Source organism: Dendrobates tinctorius, unplaced genomic scaffold (genome assembly GCF_039654945.1).
Source record: "Dendrobates tinctorius isolate UK_male_01 unplaced genomic scaffold, ASM3965494v1 ptg000095l, whole genome shotgun sequence".
Classification (NCBI taxonomy): domain Eukaryota; kingdom Metazoa; phylum Chordata; class Amphibia; order Anura; family Dendrobatidae; genus Dendrobates; species Dendrobates tinctorius.
The window spans coordinates 26,036,984-26,053,382 of NW_027361763.1; the positions used below are offsets into that span (position 1 = coordinate 26,036,984).

At 45.6% G+C, this 16,399-nt stretch overlaps 1 protein-coding gene across 1 annotated transcript in view; it reads right to left on the reverse strand.

The window, feature by feature from the left end:
• LOC141098862 (vomeronasal type-2 receptor 26-like) overlaps positions 1-15,711 on the reverse strand; it is a 193,424-nt gene extending 177,713 nt beyond the window's left edge. The window contains exons 1-3 of the mRNA XM_073586820.1: positions 15,690-15,711; positions 13,550-13,733; positions 10,980-11,271 (exon numbers count right to left, since the gene is read on the reverse strand). Coding sequence (XP_073442921.1) covers positions 10,980-11,271; positions 13,550-13,733; positions 15,690-15,711 — 498 coding nt within the window. The remainder of the gene's footprint in view (positions 1-10,979; positions 11,272-13,549; positions 13,734-15,689) is intronic.
• Positions 15,712-16,399: the final 688 nt, after the last annotated feature.

The following is a 16,399-nucleotide window of genomic DNA, read 5'->3' on the forward strand; positions in this document are numbered from 1 at the left end:
AGATTCAAAATCTCCCTTATCCTCTAGTCACTTTGGTCACAGCTGTGCCATCGAGCCTGTCACATAGGGCTCAGATATTCATTGGGCCTCACACAATCCAAAAGTGTCCAGTGTCCAAAAGTGTGTGCAGAGATTCAAAATCTCCCTTATCCTCTAGTCACTTTGGTCACAGCTGTGCCATCGAGCCTGTCACATAGCGCTCAGATATTCATTGGGCCTCACACAATCCAAAAGTGTCCAGTGTCCAAAAGTGTGTGCAGAGATTCAAAATCTCCCTTATCCTCTAGTCACTTTGGTCACAGCTGTGCCATCGAGCCTGTCACATAGGGCTCAGATATTCATTGGGCCTCACACAATCCAAAAGTGTCCAGTGTCCAAAAGTGTGTGCAGAGATTCAAAATCTCCCTTATCCTCTAGTCACTTTGGTCACAGCTGTGCCATCGAGCCTGTCACATAGCGCTCAGATATTCATTGGGCCTCACACAATCCAAAAGTGTCCAGTGTCCAAAAGTGTGTGCAGAGATTCAAAATCTCCCTTATCCTCTAGTCACTTTGGTCACAGCTGTGCCATCGAGCCTGTCACATAGCGCTCAGATATTCATTGGGCCTCACACAATCCAAAAGTGTCCAGTGTCCAAAAGTGTGTGCAGAGATTCAAAATCTCCCTTATCCTCTAGTCACTTTGGTCACAGCTGTGGCATCGAGCCTGTCACATAGCGCTCAGATATTCATTGGGCCTCACACAATCCAAAAGTGTCCAGTGTCCAAAAGTGTGTGCAGAGATTCAAAATCTCCCTTATCCTCTAGTCACTTTTGGTCACAGCTGTGCCATCGAGCCTGTCACATAGCGCTCAGATATTCATTGGGCCTCACACAATCCAAAAGTGTCCAGTGTCCAAAAGCGTGTGCAGAGATTCAAAATCTCCCTTATCCTCTAGTCACTTTGGTCACAGCTGTGCCATTGAGCCTGTCACATAGCGCTCAGATATTCATTGGGCCTCACACAATCCAAAAGTGTCCAGTGTCCAAAAGTGTGTGCAGAGATTCAAAATCTCCCTTATCCTCTAGTCACTTTGGTCACAGCTGTGCCATCGAGCCTGTCACATAGCGCTCAGATATTCATTGGGCCTCACACAATCCAAAAGTGTCCAGTGTCCAAAAGTGTGTGCAGAGATTCAAAATCTCCCTTATCCTCTAGTCACTTTGGTCACAGCTGTGCCATCGAGCCTGTCACATAGCGCTCAGATATTCATTGGGCCTCACACAATCCAAAAGTGTCCAGTGTCCAAAAGTGTGTGCAGAGATTCAAAATCTCCCCTGTCCTATAGACACCTTGTACCTTGTTTTACATTACTATATAGTTTGTTGGATTTTGTCTACATTTCTACCAAAAATGAGGAAGGCTGGTGGAAGAGGCCGTGGAATTGGGCGGGGGTTGGCAGCTGGAAATGATGGTGTTGGTGGTGGATCTGATGGTAGTTGCAAGAGCAAAATAGGACCGAATGCAGGAGGTGTTGAGCCTGCGTCATCGTCTGGCTACATAAGGCCTCGAACGCTTAAATTTCTAGGAGTTGGCAAACCGCTTTTAAAGCCAGGGCATCAGGAAAAAGTTTTGTCTTACATTGCTGACTCAGCCTCCAGCTCTATCGCCTCCTCTTCTTCAGTTGTAAAAAGTAAAAGCACTGAGTCGTTATTGGAGGCTCATGTTCATGAACCACACCTTTCCTTGTGTCCTTCACCCCAACCAAGATTGAAGGATGACGCAGGCCATACTACTGCTTACTCCATGGAGCTGTTTTCACATACCATGCCTGGATTATCAAGTGAAATGGTGAATTACCCAGGCCAAGATGAATCTGACATGGAGTGCACTGATGCACAGCCGCTGATGGATGATTCTGCTGGTACATTCACTCAGAGCACTACATTGTCCTCGCAGTGTACAGAGCCAGATTCTGACCCTGATGAGACTCAGGTGCCCCTTCCCGCACACTATACCACCATACACGGTGACACAGAGGAAGGTGCACATGACATAGAAGAGGAGGTGATGGATGACCCAGTTATTGACCCAGATTGGCATCCATTGGGGGAAGAGGGTGCTGCTTCCAATAGCTCAGATGAGGAGCATGCACAGCAGACATCGACATCGCAACAGCTGTTATCTGGCAGGCCCGGAGCACTCCAAAGACAGGTTCCAAACATCAAAAGAGTTGCTGGACAGCTTGTCCAGAGGGTCAAAAGATCACAGCGTGCTAGGCCACAAAATGTCTGCCAAAGTAGGAAGAGTGCAGTGTGGCACTTTTTTGAACAAAATCCTCATGATTAGGCCAAGGTTATCTGTAAGAAGTGCGCAAAGACCTTTAGCCGAGGGAAAAATCTGAAAAATTTGAATACCAGTTGCATGCTTAGACATTTAACCAGCATGCACTTGCAAGCGTGGACACAACACCAAACCTCAATTGCCACATGTGCAACTGATCACAACGAAGGTAGTCAGCAACGCTACATTGTTTCCCCCACTGTAAGCCCACCGGTTAGCACAGCAGCAAATGTTGAGGTGTCGTTGCAAGGCCACAGCAGTCAGGGAATCCCACTGTTATATCAACGAAAGACTAATTCTAGGCCATCAGAAAGAACACCAACTCCATCACCATCATCAACCCTCTCTCAGTCCGCCCTGTCCACCGCTACTTCCACCATATGCAGCTCTCAAGTCCAGCTCACCATCCCAGACACTATGAGTAGGTCAAGAAAGTACTCAGTCTCTCATCCTCGTACACTGGGTTTGAACGCCCACATTGCCAAACTAATCTCGTTTGAGATGATGCCCTTTCGGTTGGTGGAAAGCACAGCTTTCCGCGAACTCATGGCCTATGCAGTACCACGCTATGACCTACCCAGTCACCACTTCTTCTCTCACAAAGCCATCCCAGCCCTCCACCATCATGTGAAAGACCGCATTGTCCATGCACTCAAGCAGTCAGTGAGCGGAAAGGTGCACCTCACAACTGATGCATGGTCCAGTCGGCATGGCCAGGGCCGTTACGTGTCCATCACTGCGCACTGGGTTAATGTGGTGGATGTAGGGTCCACAGGGGACAGCGGTGGTGGGACAGTGCTGCCTAGCCCAAGGAAACAGTTGGCTGTAGGCATTCGACCCTCCTCCTCCTCCTCCAGAAGCGAAAGCTCGTCCACAGAGCGCAGTCGTACGAGCACTCCATCTGCAGCTGCCACTGTTGCACACGATGTGTCCCCCTATCGAGCAGCTAGTGGAAAGCGTCAGCAGGCTGTGTTGCAGATGATGTGTTTGGGCAACAGACACACCGCCGAAGTGCTGGCCGAGTACTTGAAGCAACAAACTGAGTCATGGCTGGGCAGTGTACATCTTGAGGCAGGCAAAGTAGATAGTGATAACGGCCGTAATTTTGTGGCAGCCATAGCCCTTTCAAAGCTCAGCCATATACCTTGCTTGGCTCACACCTTGAACCTGGTGGTGCAGTGCTTCCTCAAAAATTATCCGGAGTTAACAGCCCTGCTCCAGAAGGTGCGAAGACTGTGCGCGCACATCCGCCGGTCGCCTGTACACTCCGTTCGTATGCAGAAGCTGCAGCGATTGCTCCACCTTCCCAACCACCGCCTAATTATTGACATTGCAACAAGGTGGAACTCCACCCTGCACATGGTGGAGCGGCTGTGCGAGCAGAGGCAGGCCATAATGCATTTGTGGGAGGATACACGGCCAGGCACTTTGAGAGCAGACATGGAGTTGACAGGTGTGCAGTGGTCGAAGCTGAAAGACCTCTGTAAAGTCCTTCAGTGTTTTGAGGAATGCACACGGCTGGTAAGCGCAGACGACGCCATCCTAAGCATGAGCATCCCACTTATGCGTCTGCTCATGCAAACTTTGACGCACCTTAAGGAGCAGGCGTCTGCAGCCAATGTTGATGAGGAGGAAGAGGAGGAGGGAATCCTTGATGACATTCAGCCATTGTCTGCTCAGGGACCTCTCCTGGATGAGGTGGAGGAAGAAGAGGAGGAGGAAGAGGATGGTGGGGATGATTACTTAGGGGAGGAGGATGCATCTCGTGGGGGAAGTGAAAATGTTGGCGTGGCAAGGTCTGGTACAGGGTTTGTGCGTGACTGGAGGGATGTGGATTTGCCAGAAAGTGCTCCTCCAACCAGCACTCGCAGTGCATCATTGACACCGGGAACATTGGCCCACATGTCAGATTATGCCTTGCAGATCCTAAAAAGGGACCCACGCATTGCCAAAATGATGAACGATGACGACTACTGGTTGGCCAGCAGCCTGGATCCACGCTATAAAGGCAAATTACAAAACATCATGCCACAGGAGAACCTTGACCTAATATTGGCAAATAAACAAGCAACTCTGGTAAATCGGATGCTTGAGGCATTCCCAGCACACAGCAGCGGTGATGGTTCTCACACGAGCCGTACGGGCCGGGGGCAGCTTGGCAGAGGTGTTCGTGGTGCACACAGCAGAAGTGGCGTTGGAGACAGGGGTTTCATGACAATGTTGTGGACTGATTTTTCAAGTACCGCTCACACAACTGGTAATACTGCATCGATGGAAAGTGACAGGAGACAGCAGTTGTCAACTATGGTTACAAACTACTTTTCCTCCCATATCAATGTTCTCCCACACAGGTCATTCCCCTTTGACTATTGGGCCGCTAAACTGGACACCTGGCCTGAATTGGCACAATATGCCTTACAGGAGCTCGCTTGCCCAGCTGCAAGTGTGCTATCGGAAAGAGTCTTCAGTGCAGCTGGATCAATCCTGACAGAAAAAAGGACCCGTCTGTCAACCCAAAATGTGGATGATCTAACCTTCATTAAAATGAACCACGCATGAGTTTCCAAGGATTTTGTCCCACCTTCCTCTGATGACACATAGGGTGATAGAAAAATGGCTTGCTTTGTCCACCTCTTCCTGGGACTTGACCTATTTCACCTTTTGCATCAGCTGAATGTCCAACATCAACATATGCCACTTTCTAAAACTCCCTAACTGTGCTGCCTCCCCCCCCCATGGCCGGGGTCACCACCTAGCACACGACACCGTGCGAGTGCCGTTGCCCTGGACAGGTGGGTAGGCCGACTCTTGCGCGCGGGCACTGGTACAGGGTCCTTCATAGTGCAATCAAGTGTCTCTGACGGTGGTGGTGCACACCCGCCGTCAGACACACCGCCGTACTATGAGGGGCCCAGTGCCAGTACCGACGCCCACGAGTGGGCCCCCCTTGCTTGGGCAGGGCCCCAGCATTTGCAATATTTACCTCTCCCTGCTACTCCGCTGTGTAGTCTGGGCCGTCAAATCCATACTGTGCCTGACACCGTCTGAGCCTGCCTCCTGATGTATAGACATATATTTTGAATGTGTACGCTATCCATACATGTTATCCGGGGATACGGTACCCTTTCTAACCTTTGTGCAATCACGTGCAATCCATACTGGGCCTAACACCGTCTGAGCCTACCTCCTGAGTTATATATTTTGAATGTGTACGCTATCCATACATGTTATCCGGGGATACGGTACCCTTTCTAACCTTTGTGCAATCACGTGCAATCCATACTGGGCCTAACACCGTCTGAGCCTGCCTCATGAGACATATATTTTGAATGTGTACGCTATCCATACATGTTATCCGGGGATAAGGTACCCTTTCTAACCTTTGTGCAATCACGTGCAATCCATACTGGGCCTAACACCGTCTGAGCCTGCCTCCTGAGACATATATTTTGAATGTGTACGCTATACATACATGTTATCCGGGGATACGGTACCCTTTCTAACCTTTGTGCAATCACGTGCAATCCATACTGGGCCTAACACCGTCTGAGCCTGCCTCCTGAGACATATATTTTGAATGTGTACGCTATCCATACATGTTATCCGGGGAAACGGTACCCTTTCTAACCTTTGTGCAATCACGTGCAATCCATACTGGGCCTAACACCGTCTGAGCCTGCCTCTTGAGACATATATTTTGAATGTGTACGCTATCCATACATGTTATCCGGGGATACGGTACCCTTTCTAACCTTTGTGCAATCACGTGCATTCCATACTGGGCCTAAAACCGTCTGAGCCTGCCTCCTGAGACATATATTTTGAATGTGTACGCTATCCATACATGTTATCCGGGGATACGGTACCCTTTCTAACCTTTGTGCATCACGTGCAATCCATACTGGGCCTAACACCATCTGAGCCTGCCTCCTGAGACATATATTTTGAATGTGTACGCTATCCATACATGTTATCCGGGGATACGGTACCCTTTCTAACCTTTGTGCAATCACGTGCAATCCATACTGGGCCTAACACCGTCTGAGCCTGCCTCCTGAGACATATATTTTGAATGTGTACGCTATCCATACATGTTATCCGGGGAAACGGTACCCTTTCTAACCTTTGTGCAATCACGTGCAATCCATACAGGGCCTAACACCGTCTGAGCCTGCATCCTGAGACATATATTTTGAATGTGTACGCTATCCATACATGTTATCCGGGGATATGGTACCCTTTCTAACCTTTGTGCAATCACATGCAATCCATACTGGGCCTAACACCGTCTGAGCCTGCCTCCTGAGACATATATTTTGAATGTGTACGCTATCCATACATGTTATCCGGGGAAACGGTACCCTTTCTAACCTTTGTGCAATCACGTGCAATCCATACTGGGCCTAACACCGTCTGAGCCTGCCTCCTGAGACATATATTTTGAATGTGTACGCTATCCATACATGTTATCCGGGGATACGGTACCCTTTCTAACCTTTGTGCAATCACGTGCAATCCATACTGGGCCTAACACCGTCTAAGCCTGCCTCCTGAGACATATATTTTGAATGTGTACGCTATCCATACATGTTATCCGGGGATACGGTACCCTTTCTAACCTTTGTGCAATCACGTGCAATCCATACTGGGCCTAACACCGTCTGAGTCTGCCTCCTGAGACATATATTTTGAATGTGTACGCTATCCATACATGTTATCCGGGGATACGGTACCCTTTCTAACCTTTGTGCAATCACGTGCAGTCCATACTGGGCCTAACACCGTCTGAGCCTGCCTCCTGAGACATATATTTTGAATGTGTACGCTATCCATACATGTTATCCGGGGATACGATACCCTTTCTAACCTTTGTGCAATCACGTGCAATCCATACTGGGCCTAACACCGTCTGAGCCTGCCTCCTGAGACATATATTTTGAATGTGTACGCTATCCATACATGTTATCCGGGGATACGGTACCACTTCTAACCTTTGTGCAATCACGTGCAATCCATACTGGGCCTAACACCATCTGAGCCTGCCTCCTGATGTATAGACATATATTTTGAATGTGTACGCTATCCATACATGTTATCTGGGGATACGGTACCCTTTCTCACCTTTGTGCAATCACGTGTAATCCATACTGGGCGTGAGAACGGCTGGCGAGCTGTTAAGCAAGCTACAGCACCTGTGGTTTGCACACGTAAGTTTTTCATTTTTTCAGGAATGACGGTTAGGCCTAATTCCGGAACTGCGGTTGACCTGCACTTACTGGGAAATCATTGTTCGCGGGTAATAATTGTAATCAGTGATCCCCATCACTAACGTTGTTCAGCGGGTTATCTGCACCTGTAAGCGACAAACGCTGGCCTTTTCAGTGTAGCGCACATGCAGCCACGGACATGTAAGGGCATGACACCAGCTATTGGCCAATCTCATGTGCCAGAGCCTCACGTGTCCCTCTAGTAAGCCTGACTCGGACCGCGGGGCATGACGGAGTCTCGTTCGTTAACGGAATTAAGCTTGCAATGTGTGCATCTGTTCTGTAGCTGGCATTGTTGAGGTTTCCCAGGTGGAGTCGAATTTAACCATAGGCTCCACTCCTGGTGGTGCCCTTCTGGACATTCCTTTAAGGTTCAGCTTTGCAACCATAATGCCCACGTAAAACAAACACTTTGCCTTCATGAACGCTGTTTGGAGGGTCATGACTTGTGGGAATAACGCCGCCCAATCAGTTAACCTGCTAGAGAGATCCTTCGTTGCTCCCAAGCATGACATCACACTCCCTAGGAAGAAGGTAATGCCACTGTGGCGACCGTACTCCTGGGGGCGACACAAGTGCACTGATGCCCAGCCACTGCTCGATGAATCTGCTGGTACATTGACCCAGACCACTACATTCCCCTCGCACGCTACACGACCTGAATCTGACCCAGATGAAACTCAGGTTACCCTTCCCATATACAGTTCCATCTTACACGGTGACAAAGAGGAAGCTGCAGATGAAAGTGCAGTTTCGGCCCACCCGCCATCAGACACACGTACTATCAGGGGCCCTGTGCCAGTGCCGTCGCCAACGAGTGGGCCGCCCCTGCTTGCCCAGGATCACAGCACTTGCAAAGTTGAAATACTGTGCAGTGAGATGGAAGATGGGGACGACGAGGAATCCAGACAAGTTCAGGGATTCCCTAGCGAGGAGACTTATTTGATTGTTTTCAATGTTGGGACAGCAATTTTTGGGGAGCACTATACTCTGGAGAATGATAGATGGGGCCCACCATACACTGGAACATTCCAAAGGTGGACATCAGACACTGGAGCAGCATTTACAGGGCCCATTATACACTAGAGCATTAGAAATGGGGCCCATTATGTTTGGAGCATTATTTGGGCCCATAAGACAGTGGAGCTTCATCCATGGGGACCAACATATACTGTAGCATTATGTGGAGCTCATCATATACTGTTTCAAACATTATATGGGACCAATGATTCTGTATGGAGAAATAGATGGGCCTCGTCATGAGATGTAAAAAGTGAGGTATTTTTCATTGTACTATACCGCTATTTCTCTGCCGTATCGGAGCATGATGAGTTGTGGTATGTGTTAAAGGGGCGCTCTTTCACCCAGGGCACATGAAAACCTGCAGCCAGCCCTCCCCCCCACAATTTTAGCCAAATAACCCCCATTTTTCAGTGCGTAACTTGTATTATGAAGTTAATTAAGGTTGACAAGCTTAAGTAAGAAGAATTGATGCTTTTGGCATTCAAATGGGCACTGTAGGTGTGTTTCCTGTCCTCCTCTCACTGCCGACTTTTATTCCCCATTGACTTACATTGGGTTTCGTGTTTCGGGACGACCCCGACTTTTCCCTATAATCGGACGATCTTGCTCGACCCGACTTTTGGAAAAGTCGGGTTTCACGAAACGAAACGCGACCCTAAAAAACCAAAAGTCGCTCAACTCTACCCTCAGGTGCTACACAAATTGATCCGTTAAAAAAAAGTACTTTTTTTCACAAAAATTTACTTTTTAGCCTCAGTTTTTTCATTTTCAAATAGGCAACAGGATAAAATGGATCCTGAAATTTTTTGGGGGGCAATTTCTCCTGAGTGCACTGATACTTCATATGTGGTCATAAACCACTGTTCGGGCGCACAGCAGGGCCCAGAAAGGAAGGAGCGCCATTTGACTTTTTGAATGGAAAATTAGCTCCAATCGTTAGCGGACACCATGTCATGTTTGGAGAGGCCCTGTGCGCCTAAATTTTGGAGCTCCCCCACAAATGACCCCATTTTGGAAAATAGACCCCCTAAGGAGCTTATCTAGATTTGTGGTGAGCACTCTGAACCCCCAAATGCTTCACAGAAGTTTATAACGCAGAACCGTGAAAATAAAAGAAAAAATAAATTCCTCAAAAAATTATTTTTAGCCCACTATTTTTTCTTCACAAGGGTAACAGGATAAATTTGACCCCAAAAGTTGATGTCCAGTTTGTCCTGAGTACGCTGGTACTCCATATGTGGGGGGGACCACTGTTTGGGCACATGTTGGGGCTCGGAAGGGAACGTTTTGAAATGTCGACTTGATGCAATGGTCTGCGGGCGTCATGTTATGTTTGCAGAGCCCCTGATGTACCTTAGAAGTGGAAACCTGACACAAGTGACCCCATTTTCGAAATTAGACCACCCAAGGAACTAATCTAGATGTTTGGTGAGCAAGTTGAACCCCCAAGTTCTTCACAGAAGTTTATAATGCAGAACCGTGAAAATAAAAATTTTCACAAGGGTAACAGGAAAACTTGGACCCCAAAAGTTGTTGTCCAGTTTGTCCTGAGTACGCTGGTACCCCATATGTGGGGGGGAACCACTGTTTGGGCACATGGGAGAGCTCGGAAGGGAGAGAGCACTGTTTGACTTTTTGAACGCAAAATTGGCTGGAATCAATGGTGATGCCATGTTGTGTTTGGAAACCCCCTGATGTGCCTAAATAGTGGAACCCCCTCAATTCTAACTCAACCTTAATCCCAACACAACCCTAACCACAACCCTAACCACATGCCTAACACTAATCCCAACCCTAACCCCAACACACCCCTAACCCCAACCCTAAACATAACCCTAACCACAAGACTAACCCTAATCCCAACCCTAACATCAACACACCCCTAACCCTAATCTTAAGGCTATGTGCACACGGTGCGGAATTTGCTGTGGAATTTTCCGCACAGATTTTGCTAAATCCGCAGGAGTTATTACCTCATAAAGGGACAGTGGTCAGAATTGTAAAAATTGACCCGGTCATTAACATGGAAACCACCCTTGGGGGTAAAGGGGTTAAACATCTTGAAAACTCCTCTGGGAAAATAAATATGCAAATTGTCTCTTCAGAGAGGAAGAGAACTTTATTTCTAGTGCCACCTATTGGAAGTAGCGATCCTACGAGTCAATATCGACCCTTCAATAGGTGGCATTAGAGTTCAAATCCTCTCCGTCTTTGAAGAGACTATTTGTAAAAATGCATTTTAGCATGACTATGTACAGTAAATGCATTTTGTAGGTTTTTGGGCAATATTACTATTTGTTTAACGGTAGAAAAAGGGAATGCCGCTCTGTTGACATTATGAGAATCCATGATGATTATACACTGACCTGAGTATATCCAAATAGGCCAAGTATCTGTGCTACTGGGATAGTGGTGGATGAGTGGTGGTCTCCAATAACTCCAGCCAGCTGAGTACGTTCCTCACAGGAGTAATTAGGTATCACCTTGTCTGGCCCGGACAGAAGATGTAAAGCATATTTCACGGCCAGTCTTAAATCTAAGCACGAATCATGAATATGATATCCCAGCGTAATATTGGGTAAAATGTCAGGATTCTTGTTAATGTTATCAATAGCAAAAGAGAAGACCAGAGCATCCATATATCCCTGATATGAGGCCCTGTAAATGTGGAAAAAGGAAGAAAATATAATTCTTTGAGTTTATGTCATCATCTAACAAAAAGGAAGCAACTTACAGATCCCCTGGACCTTACTTCAGTCTTCCTCTTGATTCATGTTGCTTTTTGAAGACTTTACTTGCTGTGAATTATCCACATTCTTTGCGGTTGGCGCCAAAATCCCCTTTGCTTATTTTATTAGCTATTAATAGAGCTGAGCAAATCTGTCTGAGCTGAAGGAAATGCGCCTCAATTTTGACAAGGATTTCTGATTCATGCACGTTCATATTCTTTGTGATTCACTTTGTGTTACTCTACCAGATATTTTATCTATCTGTCCGGTACGAGCACCGAACTTTTAAATTCGGGTTCTCTCATCTGTACAAACAACGTATAATATATTTTTTTTCACCCTATTATTATTATGTTCTAAGATCTGGTGAAAATGCAATGAGGCTCATTCATATAACTATGAGAAAAATTAAATAAAATGGAATGTTCATCGGCAAGTTGGAGTGAACTGCTAAGCTAGAGTTTCGCCAAGCGTTCACATCACTAATAAAAATGAATCTTAGAGCATAATGCTAATAGTAATAATAGTAATAAAAATAATAATAGATTTCCACAGCACCAAACAATTCCACAACACTTTACAATTTAAGAGCTACTGCAGCTACAAATGCACAAATTGCTGAAAAATGTATAACTGCCGATAAAAGAAAGGTGTCACGGTGAGTGTAGGACTTCGTTGATACTCTCTAGTACTCAATATATAATTTTATTGTTTATCATTGTAAATATCATGAAATATAAAATCCTGTCGACTATTGCTACTGCTTACACAATCACCACTTTTGGAAAAGCTGCAATTTTTACAAAAATAAAACTTACATTTTTCATCAAGTTCTGGCAAAATGGCAATCACTTTAGCACAGTGTAGATGTTTAAACATTGTGATATTTGAGGTGTTAGGCCGGGATCACACATGCAAGAAACACATCTGAGTCACACATGTTAATACCCGACATGGCTGTCGGCGTTCAGGAGCAGAGCGTGCGGCCAAATAGCAATATATGCAGCTGAGCGCACCGTTCCTGAGTGCCGGCGGCAGTGCCGGGTATTAACATGCGAGACTCGCCCGTGTTTCTCACATGTGTGATCTCTGCCTTAAAATGTCACTCACAACTTCTTAGAGTTGAAAATCCAGCAAGTAAATTCTGCATATAACAACCGACGGGCACTTTTGTAGCTGACCAGGTACAATAGTCATGTAGAAAAAAAGAGAATGAAAGGTATCTCAAAAGACTGCCAAATCAGATGTCAGGCTTTCTAAAGGTTCTCAACTGTAGGCAGCAAAGCAGAACCACAAACTAAGAAATGTAACCGAGTTTTAATAACCTCAATTTCAATACAGGGGATTTGTTTTACCCTTCTGGGTTTTATGGCTCTCTAGAATAAGTGATTATGGCTGGATCACATACCATGCAACAAACGGAAAGATATATATCTTTGTACTGGGTTAGCCAGTAGACAGAAAACATTAAGATTTCAGAGTCTTCAGTGGTTGATACCTTTTATTAGCTAACTGAAAAGATGATAATATATTGCAAGCTTTCAAGACAACTCAGGTCTCTTCTATGGCTATTCTATGACTGATGAAGAGACCTGCGTAGTCTCCCAAGCTTGAAAGATGGTGACAAATTGCAAACTTTCGAGACTTCTTGGGTATCTTCTATGACTATTTTATAACTGATGAAGAGACCTGAGTAGCCTCGAAAACTTGCAATTTGTTATCATCTTTCAGTTAGCTATTAAAAGATATCAACCACTGAGGACTCTCAAATCTTAATATTTTTCATGCCATTCAACAGTGTTTGATTGACTGACTAATAGCAGCAAAGCTCTTATGAGTAGCTTGGTAAAAACACAATTCTCTGCAGTTATAGCCTTTGTGAACTGTGGTAACATTTGACCACAGCATGATGGAAAGAGATCTCCCATTCTGATCTGATCAGTGAGTTCTATGACCATGAGAGGGAGACATCCACTCCATCTAGAGGTTGTATCATAATCATAGATGGACATTTTTACAGTAAGAGTAGTGAGACTATATTACTTGCTGCCACATGATGTATTTCATCAAGTTCAAGAGAAACCCCAAAGTCGTTATTGTGTGTCACATTTACTACATTGTTGATGATAAGTCATTAAATCATGGATATACTTTGATTGTGATATGAGAATATATTATTTCTCCATAACTATTGGAAAACTACTTACGCAAAACACAATATAGATGTATAAGGCTCCTCGGGAGATATTTTATCCTGACTTCTTGTATGTACAGTTAACAATCCACCAATGATGATGTCTCCATCCTGGTAATAGTTTTTATAATCAGTTTTAATTTCTCTAATCGGAAGGTTACAGACCAAGTATGAATCCTCAGATATAGTCAGAGTCACTAAGAAGACAGTGACATATAACATAACATTGCAGCAGTGATATGAAGCTCCTGTACTGAACATTACATCTGCCATAATACATGACTGATGAGGGAAAGTCAGCAAGACACACAACACAGAGAACACGGCACTCATCATCAGCTGCATTGTGCACCACACAACTCCATCCTCACTTTATATACATTATGATTGGATATATTTTACATGGGACCAGATATAGTCTTGTTTCATCATACGTCACCCCGGATCTACTCCCTGCTGATTGTGGCCAAAACTGTTAAGAAAATATAACATTGTAGAATAGAATCATTTTTAAATGCTTTTGAAAAATAGCTAGAATTAATTTTTCTGATCATGATGGAATTAAGCTAATCCTTCTTGTTTTCTTCATTCCTATCTTGAGATAAATTGATCATTTATGAAGTTACTGTAAAGTATAATCAAATTTTAACTTTATTTTAATAGAAGCCAAGAATGATGTTCTTAGAAAAATACAATACCATTCTTCCCAAAAGAGGCACCAGAACTCACGGGGCTTCAAAAAAAGTTAATAAGTAATAAACGTAGGAAACTAATTAATAAATATTGATGCATGTGTAAGGAGGTGGCAGGGACCCTCATGTACCTCTCCTCTCTCTCTTGCCTAATGTGGTACCCGGGTGGTTTGCTGGTAATGTTTATTGCCATCTTTCTGTATTTAATCCATGTGTTGTGCTTGTGTCATGACTCTGGAAAGGATGGTTCCGCCTCCATCCTGGTCAGGTTGGGGTTAATTCTAGTTTGGCTCTTTTTGGTTCTGGGGTGGCTATTGAATGTTGGTAGTTTCTGGGTTTGGTGTCGCTGATACTTCCGTAAATTTGGTTTGTGGTCGCTGACCCAGGTTACTCGTCCATTATCGTTTTGCCTCTGTGCGTGTGAGCTTTGCTGTGTATGACCAGGTTTGTCCTCTGACTTTTGCCTCTGTATCCTGCGTTGCACTGTCCTGTCCTTCCTGGTTATCTGACCCCTTTGATCTACTCAGTTTACTCTCTGTCTTATCCCTAGGTACCACGCTCTCATCTGGCTTTTGACCCTTGGCTCTCTTTTGACTACGTTTACATTTTGTGCCCTATACTCCGCACTCTCAGCTGCCTTCCCTGGCCGTACGTGCATTGACTCCACCCCCTGGCATCACGTGACTGCCTAGTTCCAGGTCCTGTGTTCACTGCTTAGTCTCAAGAACTTGCGCACTGCGTGCCTGGTTCCTCCTCTCCCTGCGCTCATCATTACATTATCACCGAATCTTACATTTGCTGAGAGGTTTTGTGTGCTTATGTGCTGTGGACCCACTGCATGCTCTGTCGGATCAGGTATCTAACCTGACCAAAATGATGCAGAACCTGTCTGTAGAGCAAAGAGCGTTGGTTCCTTCTCACTTACAGGTACATAGTGAGTTGGCAGATATGGGTAATAGGATTCTGGGTGTCTCTTTTTAGTCTGGCAATATGGAGGGTACCGTGTCTGATGTTTCTATATCCTCTCCTGAACCCTCTGTGAAACTTCCAGATACCTATAATGGGGATATGAGAAAATTCTGGGTGTTTAGGCAGATATGTAAATTATTTTTTTTCCCTGTGTCCTTGCTCCTCGAGTGGTGAGAGTCAAAGAGTGGGGATAGTTATATCCCGGTTACGTGAGGGACTGCAATCCTGGGCTTTCTTCCTATCCCCTACCTCCCCTGAGAGAATGTCTGTTGATCGGTTCTTTGAGGCCTTGGGTCTAACTTACGATGAAGCTGAGTTTGGCAGAGGACAAGATTATGAGTCTTACTCAGGGAAAGCTTTCTGCTGAGTGGTACTGTTCCAAGTGCAGGCAATGGGCACCAAAAGTGTCCTGCAGCAGCTCAGCACTCCGGGGGCTATTTCGAAGAGGTCTCTCTGAGCATTTAAAGGAAGCCTTGGCCTTGCACCCCCTACCCGATTCTCTGGAGGAGACCATGACCTAGGTTGTCCAGATGGACTGCAGGCTGAGATAGAGAGGAGTCATGCAACGTGAATCTCCTCTGTTGCCAATGAAACCAGAGTCTTGATCCCATGGAGATGGGGGCTGTCTCCATGAAGGAAAAGGTGAGGAGACGAGGCAGAGAGAAAAAACTCTGCGTCAATTGTGGAGCGCCAGGTCATTGGAAAAAGGACTGTCCCTCCTGCCTCCCCGGATTCCAACGTCTTGGGAAACGACTAGGTCTGAGTAACTGTCGAGGAGGTTACCCAGACCCACAGGTACTTTTTTCCTCAGTCTTCAAACTATTGTTGAAAGTGAAAGTTGGTGTGAACAACTGTTTTTTCCCTCTTCTGGTTTTGTAGATTGCGGGTCTTCAGTAAACTTGATTTACTCGAGGTTGGTGGCCCATTGTGAGATAGGGACAGATAGGTTGGATAAAGCCATGAGAGTCGTGGCTATTGACTCAACCCCTTTCACCAAGGACGGGATCCGTTCCATTGCTAAACAACTCGTTCTAAGGTGGGGTCTGTTCATCTGGAGCATATAGCCTGTTTCATTCTGGACAATCTCTCAGCAGGTTTGGTTTTGGGGTTTCCTTGGCTACAATGTCATAATCCAGTCATTGACTGGGAGGCCTTTGAGATTGTTAAATGGGGATTCAACTGTGAAAACAAATGTCTGATTT